The 16839-nt window shown below is 54.4% G+C and overlaps 1 protein-coding gene across 9 annotated transcripts; it reads right to left on the minus strand.

Moving 5' to 3' along the window:
* Positions 1-1798: 1798 nt before the first annotated feature.
* Positions 1799-12758, minus strand: HOMER3 (homer scaffold protein 3). Of its 9 annotated transcripts, none has more exons than XM_056822158.1 (10): positions 12209-12758; positions 7717-7810; positions 7450-7606; positions 7050-7181; positions 6770-6877; positions 3900-4021; positions 3619-3775; positions 3309-3419; positions 2858-2944; positions 1799-2668 (listed from the first exon to the last, which is right to left on the minus strand). In XM_056822158.1, the coding sequence occupies exons 2-10, from the start codon at positions 7725-7727 to the stop codon at positions 2477-2479; spliced, it is 1077 nt and encodes a 358-aa protein (XP_056678136.1). In that variant the 5' UTR covers positions 7728-7810; positions 12209-12758; the 3' UTR covers positions 1799-2476. The 9 variants fall into 9 exon arrangements, with proteins under 9 accessions (XP_056678136.1, XP_056678134.1, XP_056678135.1 ...); XM_056822156.1 differs by having other exon boundaries at positions 12319-12478; XM_056822157.1 differs by having other exon boundaries at positions 7717-7813; positions 12319-12478.
* Between the last annotated feature and the right edge of the window lie 4081 nt (positions 12759-16839).

Here is a 16839-nt window from a genome sequence, read left to right on the forward strand (position 1 = left end):
TCAGTAAAAAGTTTGTAAAAACAAAACAAAACACAAAAACCTAAACATTTTACTTGGATTTTCCAGATTGTGGGGTCACCATCCCCATAACCCCCACAGTGTGGAAGGGATACACAAGTCTTTCCAAGTAGGTGCTATTTTGTATTTCCATTCCAAAGCTGAGGAAATTGAGGCAGGCAGTTGTAAAGTGACTAGTCCAGGATCACATAGCTAGTCCATGCCGGGCTGAATTTTATATATATCTTAATTAGAGGCTATTTTTCTTAAAAAACAAAAAACTTACCTTCTATCTTAGAATGACTACTAAGTATCCATTCAAAGGCAAAAGTGTGGTAAGGGCTGGGCAACTGGAGTTAAGTGACTTGTCCAGGGTCACACAGGTAAGGAAGTATGTGAGATCGCATTTGAACTCAGGACCTCTTGGCTCCAGGTTTGGCCTTCTATCCCTTTGAGGCCATATTTCAGCTTGGTTCTTCATGACTCATGGTAGGGTGCTCCAATGACCACTGTGCCCCCTGGCGGCTAGGTGGGGGTCACAAAATGTTACTTGGAGAAATGACAGAAATGGAGCTGCTTGGGATGATTTGTACAAACCAATGAACCAGAGAACTAAAAACACTGTAAATGATGGCTTTGTCATGGCTGTTCACTGGGCTGATTTTTCATGACGCTGTTGGCAGACACTGGAGAGGTTTGCCATTTCCTTCTCCTGCTGATTTTATAGCTAAGGAACCTGAAGCAAGCAAGGCTAAGTGACTGAGCCAGGGTCACAGCCTCTGAGGCCGGATTTGGACTCGGAAAGCTCATTCTTATTGACTGCAAGGCTCTCTCCACTAGGCTGCTGCCCTCAAACAACTAATAGTATAAATGAGAAAGTTATTTAAAAGGAAGCTAAGGTCAGAGTGGTGCAGTGGATAGAAGACTGGGCCTGGAGTCAGGAAGACACTAGCTGTTTGACCCTAGACAAGTCACTGAACCCTGTTGGCCTCTGTTTCCACCTCTGTAAAAATGGGCTGGGAAAGGAAATGGCAAACCACTCTAGGCTCTTTGCTAAGAAAACCCCAAAGGGGGTCACGGAGAGACACAGGACTGAAGAACAAAAAAGGGCCAAGAAATCCAACCAAAGTGATCCTAGGGAACAGGTAACGAAAATGCCCCCTTGTCTCATGGGATAGAGGTCCACGAGTGTGATCAGCCTCAGTGGCTTTACCTCTTGTTGCAATAGGACCACGGCAAATACCACGATAGCAAATGAAAGGCACCAATACAATCCTAAAAATAATGTGAGGGGGTGGACTACAGGATGTTCTTTCTTAAACCCTCCCCTTCCATCTTGGAATCAATACTGTGATTGGTTTATAAGGTGTAAGAGTGGTGAGGGCTAGGCAATGGGGGTAACGTGACTGGCCCAGGATCATACGTGTGAGGCCACATTTGAACCCGGAGCACCTGTCTCTGGGCCTGGCCCTCAGGTTAGTGAGCCACCGAGCTATACTTGAGGGAGGTTCTTAACCCTCTGCATCACGTGTTGATTACAGAGGAAATCGATTCTCTTGTAATAATCAGGTCTTCCCTCCCCCACTCCCCTCCCAGTTCCCGGACCTGAGGTTGCACCCAGGGACTAAATGGCCTTCTGGCCTTCAGTGTGTTCCTTCTCCCAGCCTCTGGCTCTGGTCCTGTCCCTCCTTCGTGGGAGGCCCGGAGCAGAGCACAGGGGGGAGGCTTGTCAGGAGTCTCCCATAAGCACGTGGCAGCTGGTGAACAAGTGGAACTGAATAAGCCACAGGAACGGGCACAGTAAGATTAGAAATTTAATTTTCCTGGACAGCCACTGCCCAGATACTAAAAAACCTACAAATCCCCAATGTCACAAAGGAACCCCTCCCCCAACACAGCTGTCCCACACCCCTCCCCCCTTCCTCTCAGCCGCCCCTCCAGCAGCCCGCGAGCCCCTCTTCACACTCTTGCTAATGGGCAGCAGAGCTGGAACCAGCGTCTCCCCCCCCCCCCCCCCAGCCCAGGGCATTCCCTTCATGCCAGCTTTAGGGGAATGAATGCCCCTCTCCAGGGCTTTCAGGGCTGGAGGAAGATGCTGGGAGAGCAGGTTCCTGCCCCTCTTCCCTTCCTGGGAGGGGCCTCCCCCACCCCCCCCCATCTAGACCAGCCCCAGCCTGAAGGGCTGAGTCAGCGCCGACCCAGCTTCCGGTCTGGAAGTCTCCTGGGCTCCCTCCTCCTGTGACTCAGATCCCCGAAGGCAGTCAGGCCTGGCCAGCCAGGGCTGGAGCTCCCCGAATCCAGGCTCCCACCAGGCGCTGGAGGGGGCCGGGGAAAGGATTGCTTTAAATAGAAAACTACTGGAAAAACTGCCAACGTTCCCCGCCCCCTACAAAAGCCATGCCCCGTCACCCACCACAGACCCCTCGGTGCCAGGTTTGGAGGCTCAGGAGAGCATCCGGCCCCCCTTGGCCCCAGCCGGTCAGGGGGCGCCATCGGCCAGCCGGGCCAGGCCCTGGCGCAGCTCGCTCAGCTCACAGATCTTGAGGTCCAGGAGCTCGGTGGCCCTGAGCACCTCGGCGCGGGCCCGCTCCCGCTCCCCTCGGGCCTCCTCCAGGCTGCGCTGGGTGCCCTGAAGCTGCCGCTCCATCTCCGTGTACCTGCTCTCCAGCTCCTGGGAGGGAGGACGCGGCCATTACTGCCTCCAGGAGGGGCCCGAGGGACGGGGATGGGAGTCGGGGGCCCGGCTCGCAGCAGGCGGCTTCCTCCCAAGCACCCACATCCCAGCAGGGGAAGCCCCGACCCCATTCTCCCTCCTGGGGAGCGGCTCTTCCATCCTTCCTCCTGACCCCCCCCCCCCCACCTGAAGTTTCTGGAGGGCCTCTTCCCGTTCCCGCTCGCTCTCCGCCTCTCGAAGGCCACCCTTCTGGCTCTTCAACATCTGGATCTCCTAAGAGCGGGAGGGGTGGGGTATGGGAGTCAGGGTGGAGGGTCAGGTGTCTGGTGCAGGGGTCAGAGGTCAGAGGTGAAGAAGTGAGGGATTAGAGAAGCCATAGGATGGAGGAAAGGGAAAACCTCCGGGGCCTGGAAGTTCCGCCCCTGACTCCCTGGGGGACCCCCTCCGGGCCTCAGTCTCCCCCTCTTGGAAATGGGAATGATCCTCATGAAATACACTGCCTAGCTCAAGATGTGCTGAGAAAAGCGCTTTCCTCGAAGGCTCTAAATAACAGAACTCGACAGAAGCAGAAGTGAGAGTGGTGGGGGGAGGGGGACGGTCCCAGCCCCCCCAGCCCACCCCTCTCTCCAGCACATACCTCATCCTTGGTCTTAATGAGCATCTCCAGCTCCTCCAGCCTCTGGCTCAGCCCCTCCTTCCCGCCGTCACTGGGCGTCTCCGAGGGCCCCTGAGCCTCGAGCTCGGCCACCTGCGAGGGGAGGGCGGCCGGCCCTGGCTTTACCACAACACCCCAAACCAGCCCGGATCTGTTCCATTTCAGGAGGGAGCTTCCCAGGGGCAGGGGGCGTCAGAACAGCCTGGGGAGGAAGCGCGGCTTCCCTCCCTTCCCTGCCTTCGGTCCGGCCCGCCATCCTCCTCCCAGAGCCCAGCGGCTCTGGCCGGCCTACCCGCAGCCGAAGCCGCTCCGTCTCCTCCTGGTAGGCCTCCAGCTGCTCCTTCCACCGCTCCACGCTGGCATTGGCCTCTCGCAGGGCAGCCACCAGCTTGTTGTTATTGTCCTGAAGGGTGAAGAACTCGGCTTCCCACTGCACCTCGCCCACCGAGCTGGGGAGACAACACGGGGGCACACATGCAGGGGGAGACCCTGCCGGGCCAGGGGGCGGGCGAGTGAGAGCGGCCTTTCCCCAAAGTCTGCTCCGGCCCCCCACAAGGGCTCCCCAACTCTCACCCCTCCGACAGCATCTTTTTGAGTCTTTCCCTTTCCGTGGGGCCAGGCCCGTCGGCACTCTGGCTTCGGAACAGCTTCTCATCCCCGGGGCCATTGGTGCCAATCAAGGGGCTTGGGGGTACCTGGGAGAGGAAGAAGTCAAAGTCACCAGTGGAGCCCCCCAACTCTGGCTCGTTGGCTCCGAGGAGGAAGGACAGACAGGGCAGCCGGAGGGAAGGAGGACGCAGGAGACGGGTCAGGCTTAGTGATGCTGTCCCTGCTAAGGGTCTAACAGCTTCCCACAAGAAAGCTGCCCAACTTTCTAATCCAGGAGGTGGAGGCCTGAGTAAGTTGGCTCCATCCGTGTTTAGAGGGAGGAGCAGAAGTGGAAAGTCCTGGGCCAGGAGAGCTCTGCTAAGGGGGAGAAATAGAAATGTGGGAGTGATCAGAGGGCAAAGTCAGCGACAGGACTTGGGTGGATTTTGCTCCTTCCAATCCTGCTTCTCATCAGAATTCCCCATTTCATAAAGAAGCAGCGATTATTCACTTCAGTGACGGCACAAAAATTCACTGACTTCACTGCACGATAAAAAAGGGTCTGTGTGTCTAGTGAGCAGGTGAGCCGCAAACATCTCAGTTATCTGGGCCTGAAGTCTCACCCGTGTGTCTGGGGTCCCCCCATCGAGGCACTGGGGTGCACATGATGGCAGCTGCCTAAGGGAATGACGTCTAAACAGGGCAGAACTGAAGTCTTCCCTTGCAAGTTCAACTTTTTAAATGAAACAAACTCAGCTCTGACATTCTCTTTTCTAAGCTCCCTCCCAGGTCTGACATTCTCTGTTCTAAGGTCTCTCCCAGCTCTGACATTCTCTGTTCTAAGGGTCCTCCCAGCTCTGACATTCTCTGTTCTAAGCTCCCTCCCAGCTCTGACATTCTCTGTTCTAAGGTCTTTCCCAGCTCTGACATTCCCTGTTCTAAGCTCCCTCCCAGCTCTGACATTCTCTGTTCTAAGCTCCCTCCCAGCTCTGACATTCTCTGTTCTAAGGTCTCTCCCAGCTCTGACATTCTCTGTTCTAAGCTCCCTCCCAGCTCTGACATTCTCTGTTCTAAGAGTCCTCCTAGCTCTGACATCCTCTGTTCTAAGGTCTCTCTCAGCTCTGACATTCTCTGTTCTAAGGTCTCTCTCAGCTCTGACATTCTCTTTTCTAAGCTCCCTCCCAGGTCTGACATTCTCTGTTCTAAGGTCTCTCCCAGCTCTGACATTCTCTGTTCTAAGGGTCCTCCCAGCTCTGACATTCTCTGTTCTAAGCTCCCTCCCAGCTCTGACATTCTCTGTTCTAAGGTCTTTCCCAGCTCTGACATTCCCTGTTCTAAGCTCCCTCCCAGCTCTGACATTCCCTGTTCTAAGCTCTCTCCCAGCTCTGACATTCTCTGTTCTAAGGTCTCTCCCAGCTCTGACATTCCCTGTTCTAAGCTCCCTCCCAGCTCTGACATTCTCTGTTCTAAGCTCCCTCCCAGCTCTGACATTCTCTGTTCTAAGAGTCCTCCTAGCTCTGACATCCTCTGTTCTAAGGTCTCTCTCAGCTCTGACATTCTCTGTTCTAAGGTCTCTCTCAGCTCTGACATTCTGTGTTCTAAGCTCCCTCCCAGCTCTGACATTCTCTGTTCTAAGGACTCTCCCAGCTCTGACATTCCCTGTTCTAAGCTCCCTCCCAGCTCTGACATTCTCTGTTCTAAGGACTCTCCCAGCTCTGACATTCCCTGTTCTAAGCTCCCTTCCAGCTCTGACATTCTCTGTTCTAAGGTCTCTCCCAGTTCTGACATTCCCTGTTCTAAGCTCCCTCCCAGCTCTGATATTCTCTGTTCTAAGGTCTCTTCCAGTTCTGACATTCTCTGTTCTAAGCTCCCTCCCAGCTCTGACATTCTCTGTTCTAAGGTCTCTCCCAGCTCTGATATTCTCTGTTCTAAGGTCTCTCCCAGTTCTGACATTCTCTGTTCTAAGCTCCCTCCCAGTTCTGACATTCCCTGTTCTAAGCTCCCTCCCAGCTCTGACATTCTCTGTTCTAAGCTCCCTCCCAGCTCTGACATTCTCTGTTCTAAGGACTCTCTCAGCTCTGACATTCTCTGTTCTAAGCTCCCTCCCAGCTCTGACATTCTCTGTTCTAAGGTCTCTCCCAGTTCTGACATTCTCTGTTCTAAGGACTCTCCCAGCTCTGACATCCTCTGTTCTAAGGTCTCTCCCAGCTCTGACATTCTCTGTTCTAAGGTCTCTCCCAGCTCTGACATTCTCTGTTCTAAGCTCCCTCCCAGCTCTGACATCCTCTGTTCTAAGCTCCCTCCCAGCTCTGACATTCTCTGTTCTAAGGACTCTCTCAGCTCTGACATTCTCTGTTCTAATCTCCCTCCCAGCTCTGACATTCTCTGTTCTAAGATCTCTCCCAGTTCTGACATTCTCTGTTCTAAGCTCCTTCCCAGCTCTGACATCCTCTGTTCTAAGATCTCTCCCAGCTCTGACTTTCTAAGCACATGATGGGCACTTTTTAGGGCTAGAGTTGCTCTTGCTCTTCTATTACTGGGTATGAATTTTCCTACTCCAACCAGACCAAGAACAGAACTACGGCTGGGTCCCTTTTCTCTCTCACAGACCTCAGCCCAAGACCAAGCCCTCTGAGGGGAAACTTTATCGGGTCATTCTGAACTTGGACAAAGAAGAGATGAAAGCAGAACGGCTGTGGGGAGGCTCTCAGGCAGGAGGGAAGACTGATGAGGGGGAGAGCAGGAACACTGCGTGGCTCTCCTACAGCACTGGCTCTCCCGCTCCCAGGAAGGGGAGCCACAACTTAGTCCCTCCCTCTCCTCCCCACCCTGTTCCCTCAAAGTAAAGGCCTGACCTGGTGGGAGGAGAGGCCAAGGGCCGGGGTGGTGAGCTCTCCGCCATCCTGAGACTTCTCCCGGGCCAGCCGGGCGGCCTCCTTCACCTCCTGGAATTTCTCTGCAAACTAGATAGACGTAGGAAGGGCCAAGAGAAAGCAGTCGGTGCCACGGCTGGGAGTCGTAGCCCAGATCTGATGTAGCTAAGCCCCTCCGTGGATCTCCTCCCGAGCTCACCCAACAGCCACGGCCCCTTCTCCCTTCCCACATCCACCCTGAGAAGTTTCCTGGAAGCCAGACCTGGGACAGATGCTGCTCGGAAGCAAAGCCCAGCCCGTAGACGGTGTTGGCCCGACTGTCCGCCCACTGCCCGAACTTTTGGGAAGTCTTGGTAAAGGTCATGTTGGGGGTGACTGTGCTGTTGATGATGGCCTGGGGGGGGGGGGGGAAACAGACGGGGTGGGGGGGAGGCCGTAAGGGATGGTTCTTAGGGTTCCCAGGGGTGTCTGTGTCTCTATGTGTCCACACAGCTGTCTACCTTCAGATTCCAACAGCCTGGGGAAGGGAGACACCCATGTCCAAGTGGGCGATATGAACAAAGGTTAGGGGTGCAGGAAGAAAGCCATTTCATAGGCTTTGAGCTCGAGGGGGCTCCCTCCCTCTCCAGATGAGGAACCTGAGGGCCCCCCGAGTCACAGACCTTGGTCCCCCCCACGCTGATGATCCGGTACACGTTCCGGGTGGCATCATAGAAGTAGGAGACCGTGAGGGCGTGCTTGCCCGCGGGGATCCAATTCCGTTTGGTGGCTGGGTCGATTTGGAAGACATGGGCCCGGGTGCTGAAGAGGGGCTGCTCCCTGCGGAAGAAGCCGGCTCAGCCCTGGGGAGGTGGCTGGGGCAGGGGGGGTCCCCATCAGGGACACCTCTGAGCCGGAATGGGGAGGGACAGTCGGGGGTCTTGACTCACCTCGTGGTCATTGGTCAGGCTGCGGCAGGGGAGCTGAGAGAAGGGCCCGGGGAGTCGGGGTGACAGCTGGCTTCTGGGCCCTGGGGGTCAGTCCCTGCTAGGGAGAAGAGTCCGTGTGAATCTAGAGAGCCTCGTCCGGAAGGAATCTCCCAAAGCATCAGGCCCCACCCGAAGAAGCAGGAAGGAGCCCGTGCCTGGTCCAGAGACAGCCTGAATGGTTTGGAAATTTTTACTTTCCCAAATCTCCCTCCGCAGAGCCCACTCGCTGCGCCCAGTTTGGTGCCCGGGAAAGCGACCCTACGAACGTCTCTCATATCCTCCAAGACAGCCGCCTCCTCTACCCAGCCTCTGCTCCTCCACAAGCAGCAGCCCAGCCAGCGGCCCGCATGTCTTTAGTCCCCACTATTTCTAGGTGCCTGCGACTGACTTCTAGATGGCTCGGTAAGCTGGCAAAGATGTCTCCGGGGACTGGGGAGAAGGATTCACCACAAATTCTTATTTTTTAAACCCTCCCTTCTGTCTTAAAATCAGTATTCATTTAGGATCCCTGTAAGACAGCAGAGTGGTAGGGCTAGGCAATTAGGGTCAAATGACTTGCCCAGGGTCACACAGCTGGGAAGTGTCTCAGGTCAGGTTTATTGATCTATTTTTTTTAAACCCTTACCTTCCATCTTGGAATCAGTACTGTGTATTGGCTCCAAGACAGAAGAGTGGTAAGGGCTAGGCAATGGGGGTCAAGTGACTTGCCCAGGGTCACACAGCTAGGAAGTGTCTGAGGTCAGATTTGAACTCTCAATCCACTGAGCTACACAACCCACTTTTAAATCAAGTCTGCGTTATTTTCATTATCTCCATCACTTTAAATATAGACAATCAGGAACATCATAATCAATTGAGCCCCGGTTTATAGCATTTGTCACTTTCTTAGCAATAAATGTTCTTCCTGAAAATGTAACCACTGGTCGGCCCTGGGCCCCTGCTCTAAGCCTTTTCCTGTTGTTGCCCTCCTTTGTCCAGCCCCAGAGGCCCTTTCAAGACCCCAAACCACTCCCTGGAGAGACACAGCAGACCTGAATTTGAATGCTGCCTCCCCTGCCTCAGTGTCTTCCTCTGTAAGATGGCTCCTTCCAACCAGTGGATGCCGTTATAACTCGGAGCCCCCAGGTCAGGATCAGAGAGCCTCAGAGAGGCTCAGGTCAGAGCCCGGGACCCAGGGGGCTGGCCTGGGAGAGAGTTCCCCAGCCTCCTCCCAACCCTGAGCTGGGGCTCTTCATGGATCTTCCCCACCGGCTGGCAGGGGAGTGAGGGAAAGTGAGCAGAGCCTGGGGGACAGCCCGAAGCTCTGGGGGGCCGTGGGGCCTGGTAAGGCAGTAAACACAGCCGGGGAATCGTACTCACTCAGCACTTAAAAACAGAGCCCCGACCTTCTCCACAAGCTGAGGGGGGCCTTGAACCGGGACTACAGACTTCAGGGCTGAAAACTTCACTGTCTCGCTCAAGCCCCTCGTTTTACAGAGAAGGTCACCAGGCGGTCAGGCACACACCGGGAATTCAGCCGCTCCCGACCCCGAATCCAGCATTTTCCTTATTACCCACTTTTCTCCCACCCGCCGGCACCCCCCCCCCACAAACCACACACAAACCTGCTGCCACCAGGGTCCGGGGGAGGGGGGGGGGCTAAATTGGCTGCAGCCCCTTTGGCCTGCGGGTCCTGGGAAGGGGGTGATCCCAAGGGAGCTCGGGGGTACTTCAGACTGGGTGAGAACTCCCTCTGCCCTCCTTCCCACCCCCCTCAGGCCTCCCTCCGCAGCTGTGCTGGTCACATGGGCACGGCCTGAAACCGGACCCCCCTTCCGCCCCCACCCTGGGGGGCAGCCAACCCCCATCCTTGTAGGCTGCCACCTCCAACCCCCACCGCTTCCTGGTCTCTGCTTCCTGTCAAGGTTTTCCAGAAGGAAATAGTGACCGGAGACCCTCTGCCTAGACTACGGCCGCTTCCTCCAGGCTCCCTCGGAGGTCTCCCGTCCCTGGGGTTCCAAAGAAAGACAGGTTCGTCCCCCGGGGGTTCCCCACGCCCCCTCTCCCCGGCTGGGCTGCTGAGACGAGGGGGCCATCCCTGAGGGCGGCAGACTCTGCCTCCTTCTCCCGGCTGGCCCTGAGCCACTTCCCAGGGGGCTCTGCCAAGCTGTTCTGTTGTTTTGACAGAGTTCTTTGGGGTCAGAGGCTAGGCCGGCTGCGCTAGGATAGAAAAACTGGGGGCCAGAAATCAAGGGACCTAGTTTCTAGGGCGAGCCCTCCCAGCGACTTGTTGTATGGCTTTGGGCACGTCCCTTCCTCTCTCTGGGCCTCAGTTTCCCCTTCGGTAAAATAATGGTGCTGGATGAGATGAGAATCCCTTGCAGATCGGGCAGTCTGAAGTTGGACGCCTCCAGCCCCTGAGGAGGGTGGGCAGGGGGTTCGATTGAGGGTTTAGTGACTCTAGACTGGACCAGGGGGTCAGGGATGAGAATCCCCCAAGAGCCCCCAGCCCAGGCCTGAGGGGGAGTAGTGCTAGGAGATCAAATTACCCTGAGCCGGAACCAAGGTCACCGCTTCCAGGAGCCCCGGGACTGAAACCCCTTTTCTCAAGGCTCAGGGCCCCAAGGTCCTGGATACTTGGGCACCCAGCCCCCTCCTGTGCTGCCACTTGGGCTGGGCACCGAGGGGGTGGTGCCCACAGAGAGAAGCAGCTGCTTCGTTGAGTTGGCAAGTTGGGGCATACAACTAGCCCTGGGCAGAGGCGTTCTCAAAGATGGGGGAGGTGAGGCTGCTTCTCAAAGTACCCCCACCCTGAGTCACCCCCAATCCAATGTGCCCAGGTTTGGGTAAACTGTGACTCTGAGGGTCAAGAGAACCCTCAGACTAGGGGCCTCAAGCTGCTTTAGTCTCCCCTACAGTCCTGTAACTGGGGTGGGGGGGCTCCCCTTGCTTCACATTCCTAAGGTTTTCCTCCTATCTCTAGCCCTAGGATTGGGGACCTTTCTGCCTGTCCCCAGACCCCCATCTTTAATCCTAGGGCTGGGAACCGTCACTCTTCTGAAGGCCCCCCTATTTTCCCCCTCATCTCCAAGCCCTGTGCCTGGGGACCTTGGCTCTGCCTAGGTTCCTCCTATCTTCTTCCTCATCTCTTCCGTGGCTGGGTTCCTTCCTCTGCCTGCCTGCTTCCCCCCCCCCCCCCCCATTTTTCCTTCAGCTTTAATCCTCACTCTTCCCAAGGCCCCCGCCGGCTGGGGACCTTGACTCTGCCAGGGTCCCTTCCCCTTCTCCGTCCTTGGTCTCCCCAAGCCTCTCCCGGCTTCCCGGCTTTCAGGAGGGCTGCCCCACCTCTGCATCCACGCGGGGCAGGGCTGAGAAGGTCCAGCTGCTCCCCGGAGAGGGCAGTGCCCCGCGCCCGGCGTCCCCGCTTCGCCTCCGGACGGGGTTTGCCCTTCGCGCCCCGTCCCGCGGCGCAAAACAGCAAACTTTGGGGAGCCCCGAGGGCGCCCCGCAGACTGGCTCACCGGCTGCCCCTGCCCGTCCGTGGGCTCCGCCGCCGGCCCGGGCTCTTTGCGCTCCCCGGTGCCGCGTCGCTCCAACTTCGGGCCGGGGCTCCGTGCGCGCTGCGCCCGCGGCGCGCGGCCTCAGCGCCGCGCCCTGCCCCGCGCCGCCGCCGCTGCCGCCTCCGTCGCCGCCCCGCAGCCTTTGTCTTCCCGGAGTGCCCGCCCCAGCTCCCGCTCCAGCGCCAGCGCCCCGCCGCCTCCGCCTCTGCCTCCGCCCGCAGCCGCCGCCACCGCCAGCCCCATAGCGGTCCCGGCCCCGCGCTGCCCCCCCGACTTTATCTGCCTGCTCTCGGGCCCGCTCAGCGGCGCCACCTGCCGGATGCCCGCGCTCCGCCCGCCTCCCGACCGGTCACCGCGTGGTCAAGGCTAGCTCCGCGCAGCGTGGCGGCGAGCACGAGGAGGAAGAGGAGGAGGAGGAGGCGCCTCGGGCCGCCTACCCCAAAAGAGATAGTGAACCAAGAGACCCGCAGAGAAACAAGACACTTTTACACAGTGCCTGACACGTAGTAGGCGCTTAAGAAGAGAAAGGCTTTACTCCAGCCTTTACTGTCAGTCCCGACATTAAAGCTCTTGCTACCTGCCGGGAACTCGTGAGGAAGAGGCGGGCGTGGGCGCCCTTGGGTACCCTTCAGTCGTACTTGGTGCTGTTTCCCAGAGAGGCTCAGACTCAGCACGGCCCCGCGCCCCGCGGGGGGCCCGGGGCATCACCATGGATACCCTCAGACGGCAGAGCCACCACCGAAGTGGGCTTGCTGACCCTCCTCCCTCCAATCACACGGCGGTGTAAACGACCCTTTTTCCCCTTCTGACTCCCATTACGTCCCCCACGAGGCCATATAAGAACGCGTGAGGGGAAGGATTGGAAGAGGGAAAGTCTTTGGGCTCTGGGGTCCGTGATGGCCCCTCTCCTTTACCTGAGCTTCACCAGGACGGAGAACAGACACTCCCTGCTCCCGCCCTCCGCCGCACTGAGCCCCGGGTCCCCTCTCGGATTCCTGTACGCGCTCAGTATCGAGTCCCTCACCCAGGCGGCACGTTCCGTAGGACAAAGCCCCTAGGAGCGTTCAGCATGGAGTTGGAGGACCTGAATTCAAATCCTGAGTCTCCCTTGGGTTCCCATGTCTAAAATGAAGGCACTGGCCCGAGAGCACCCCCAGGTCCCTTTTAGCAGGAAGTCCTCGGATGCAATGATTTCCACCTGCCTGAGCTGGGGTGGGTGGGACTTCTCTGTATGGGGGGGTGGGGGGGGTCTTTCTTCGGCTGCTGCTGCTGAATTCTTTTCCTTGCTCCTTTAATTGTTAACAAATGCATTTAGCCACTAGGACATGCAAGTCGGGGCCACGCCGTCTTGGGGTTCCCAGCCTCACAGGGAAGAGAAACCTGAGAGGAGAGAGATAATAGAATCCCAGGTAAGGAGGGATAGGCTGGAGAAAGGAGAGCTAACTGAGCTGGCTCTCCAGGTGCGAGCCCCCAATTCGTGATGGTCAGAGCTGAGAAGAGACGATGCAAACCCCGAAGGGCTCTCTGCGTATGATCTCCAGTTATTATTAGGCTAGAAGGGACTTATCAGGACTTTGGCCCAACAAATAGGTTTCCCAAGAGCCTCTGCCCCCAGCCCATTCCTTCAAACATTTCTGGGTTGGTGGGTGGGTTTTTTTCCTCCCCAGAAACACATTGTTTGGTTTTGTTTTCTACTTAAGGATTATGAATAACATCCTTCTTTTCCTGACAAGCAAAGTGCTTTGGGGAAAAGAGCTGCTGGAGGGACCCATAAGGAAGACTTAAAGACGTAGGGAGCACTGCAAAGAAGAATTGACTTGGATCTACAGGTTCTGGATTCAAATCCTGTTTGCCACTTACTGCCCAGGTGATCTAAGGCAGGTCACTTCATCTTTTTATCCCATGAAGGGATTGGGCTGGGTCCTTTACCCAGGGAAGATCCAATCAGATGATAGACCAGATCAGTATAGAAAAAAAAAATTTCCCCTTCTGGGTCTCAGTTTACCTTTTCTGTAAAATGAAGGGACAGTTTGCCCTCCTCTCACAGGGTTGAGGTGAAAAGATGAAATGTGAAAAAAGTTGCAGATCTGGTGTTCGTTGTGGGCACTGGAAAGTGCTAGCCACTATCTCCAAGCAAAGTTTCTACCGGGCAGAGCCTCTCATCATTTTTTAATGGGTTTTGATGAAATCTGGTCCGTGGGCAGAGGTTACAGAGCTGTGTGATTGCACTGAGGGAGGCCCACGGTTCACAGAAGCCTCTAGTTTTAGTTTGTTTACAAGGGGGTATTTTTAATTCTTGACAGCGGCTTTTTTGTAAGGATCACTTTAAATCTGCCTTCCCGGGTCTTATTGTGACACTGCTGAAATCTGGTTCTAGTCGGGGTTCCTTCCATAAGAGCTTGAGTAAATCACTGGCCTTCTCTGGCCTTCAGCTTGCTCCTCTGTGGAATGGGTAGATTGGATAAGGGATCTCTAGGGTCCTTTCTGGTTCTGATACTAATAGAACTAATCCACACCCAACCCAAAAGCTGCTAACTTTTGTCTAGTCTCTCCACACAAGACACATCCCAGCTGTCCTCTTCATTCAGCCCTAGTTCAGGGTCTCATCACCTCTCACCAGGAGTATTCTGAAACCTCCCCTCTGCCACCCAGATCTGACTTGTTACACTCTAGACCCAGTTCCACTCACCTCCTAAATCCTTAAAAAAATAATAATCTTCACTTGATCCTTGTCTTCCATAAAAAGTCCCCACTCCTTGCCTCCCACTTCTTTCTTAGCCCTCTATAATCTGGCTTCTAACAGTTATCAGTCCATTAAGCTCACTGGTTCACTAGTTTCAGGCATGTCCAGCTCTTTGAGATGGAAACTGCAGCAAACAGGGTTAAGTGACTCACCCAGAGTCATGTAGCTAGTTAAATGTTTGAGGCTGGATTTGAACTCAGGTCTTTTTGATTCCAGATTGAGCACTCAGTCCTATAATACCTAACCACCCAAAGTCGCTTAATGATTGCTTCTTTATTGAATTTGATGGCTATTCTTTAAGTCTCGTCCTTCTTGATCTTCCTACAGCAACAGAATTGACTGCCCATCTTCTCTTGGATATTCTTTTTTTTATCCTTTTGAACATTATTTTATTTGGTCATTTTCAAACATTATTCATTAGAAACAAAGCTCATTTTCTTCTTCTTGGATATTCTTTGTTGTTCAGCCATTTTCAGTCATGTCTGACTCTTTGGAACCCCATGTGCTGTTTTCTTGGCAGAGATACTGAAGTGGTTTGCCAATTCCATCTCTAGATCATTTTACATATGAGGAAACTGATGCAGACAGGGTTATGTGACTTGTCCAGGGTCATATAGCTAGGGAATGTCAGAGGCTGGGCTTGAACTCGGGAAGATGAGTCTTTCCATTTGCTGGATTATCCTTATATCCACCCCCTTACATTTAGGTGTATGGCAGAGCTTTCTCTGGGTCTTCTCTTTCTACAGCCCCTGGGCTCCAATTCTCACCTTTATGTCCAAGACTCCTCCTAGGTCTTTCTATCCAGGCCCATTCTTTCTCCAAAATGAACTAACCAACAGCCGATTAGCCATACCCAACTGGATCAGATAACCTAGAATAGCACCAAAAGGGACTTCACAGGCTCTCTGGTCCAATGCTCTCATTTTACAAAAGGAGAAACAAACTCAGAAAATGTCACGATTTTGTCACCAGCTCCAAGAGTCAGAGATGGGAAGGGAACCTAGACCTGGCTAACTCCAAGTCTGGAACTCTCTAGCACTTCAAATCCAACATGTCCAAAAGAGAGCTCATTGTCTTTCCTCCCAAATACTTCACTATACTTAATTTTCCCATTTCCTTCCAGTCACCCAGGTTCACATTCTCAGAGTCCTCTTGAACTCTTGCCTCTTCCTCTCTCCCTCCATTCCCAATCAGTTGCTGATTTTTGTCTAGTCTTCCCACAAGAGACCTCTCCCATCTGTCCTCCTCACTCAGTCTCTGCCCTAGTTCAGGCTCTTATCACCTCTCACCAGGAGTAGCTCCAAGGCGTCCTAATGGATTGCTGTGCTTCCAATCTCTCTCTTCTCTAAGTTATCTCCCATCTCGAGATTCCTAAACACAGGTCTGATTGGATCACTGCTGTGCTCAAGAAGCTTGTGGGCTCCCAGCTACCCAGAACATTAAATACAAACTTCTCTCTCTGGCTCTTAAAATCCCTCAGAATCTAGCTCCTACCTGCCTGTCCAGCGATTGTCCCTGACATTTTATTTCTCATCCACATGCCTTTGCTTAGGCTGTCTGCCATGCTTGAGATCCATACCCTCCTCACCTCTGCCTCTGCCTCAGCTCAAGGACCACCTCCTAGAGCAGTAGTGGTGAACCTTTTAGAGATGGAGTGTCAGGCCCTGCCCCCACCATACCCCCCCAGACCAAATGCTGTGCCCCCCCCCCAAATGAGTGCCAAGCTCCACCTCTCACTTCCCACCTAACTCTCCCTTACCTCAGACAGGAGAGAGAGGAAGTGCTCCCATTGGGCTACTGAGCAAAGGGGTGGGTGATGAGAGGAATGTCACGAGGCTCATAGAGAGGGGGAAGGGAACAGTTTCACCCGAATCCCTATGGCTTTCTAGTAAGGAACTCTGGTGGGCAACTGCAGGCATGCCCACAGAGAGGGCTCGGTGTGCCCTTTTTGGCACTTGTGGCATAGGTTCACCATCACCATCCTAGAGGAAGCCTGAACTAATCTTCTGGGTGGCTATGGTTCTTTCTCTCTTCCCCACTAAGAGAAATTGCTTTGTATATCTTTTGTATTTAATTTTCATTGCATCAATCAATCAACATGCATTTATTGAAAGCCTACTCTGTGTTTGGCACCATGCTGGGCTCCATGGATAACAAAGCAAAGAATGAAATGAAACAATATTCCATACACTCAAGGAGTTTATTTTCAGTGGACATGGTCCTGCCAGCTCCAGAACATAAGTCCCTTGAGGGCTGAGAACTTATATTTGTTTGCTTTTGTGTTCCCAATGATTGCCACAAGGCCTGCACATAATTAAGTTTGGAAGGAAGGTAAAAAGGAAGGAAGGAGGAGAAGGAGATTGGAAAAATAGAAAGGAAGGAAGGAGAGGAGGGAAGGCAAGAAGGAAGGAAGGAGGAAAAGAAAGAAAGAGGAAGGGGAAGAAGGTAAGAAGGAAGGTAGAAAAGAAGGAAGGAAGAAAGAAAGAAATGAAGGAGAGAAAGGAAGGCCAGAAGGAAGGAAAGAAAGGAAGGAATGAAGGAAGGAAAGAGGAAAGGAAAGTAGGTAAGAGAGAGGGAAAGGAAAGAGAAGGGGAGAGAAGGAAGGATGGAAGCAAAGAAGGGAAAGTAAGAAGGAAGGGAGGGAGTGATGAGAGGGGAAAGGGGAGAAGGGAGGGAAGGAGGAATTTCTATCAGCTCTGACATTCTATGATCTAAGGGCCCTCCCAGCTCTGACATTCTATATTCTGAGGTCTCTTCCAGATCTGACATTCTATATTTTAAAGTCCCTTCCAACTCCAAGGA

This window comes from Monodelphis domestica, chromosome 3, assembly GCF_027887165.1.
Source record: "Monodelphis domestica isolate mMonDom1 chromosome 3, mMonDom1.pri, whole genome shotgun sequence".
NCBI classification, from domain to species: Eukaryota; Metazoa; Chordata; class Mammalia; order Didelphimorphia; family Didelphidae; genus Monodelphis; species Monodelphis domestica.

Bases quoted from the DNA above. Each gene is read 5' to 3' on its own strand.
- HOMER3 (XM_056822158.1), bottom strand. The intron at 6,878-7,049 runs GTCTGGCTTCCA...ACGTCTATCTAG, and splicing joins CCGAGCAGCATCTGTCCCAG to TTTGCAGAGAAATTCCAGGA. The intron at 2,669-2,857 runs GTGGGGGGGGGG...CCTCCCTCCCAG, and splicing joins AGGCCCTCCAGAAACTTCAG to GAGCTGGAGAGCAGGTACAC.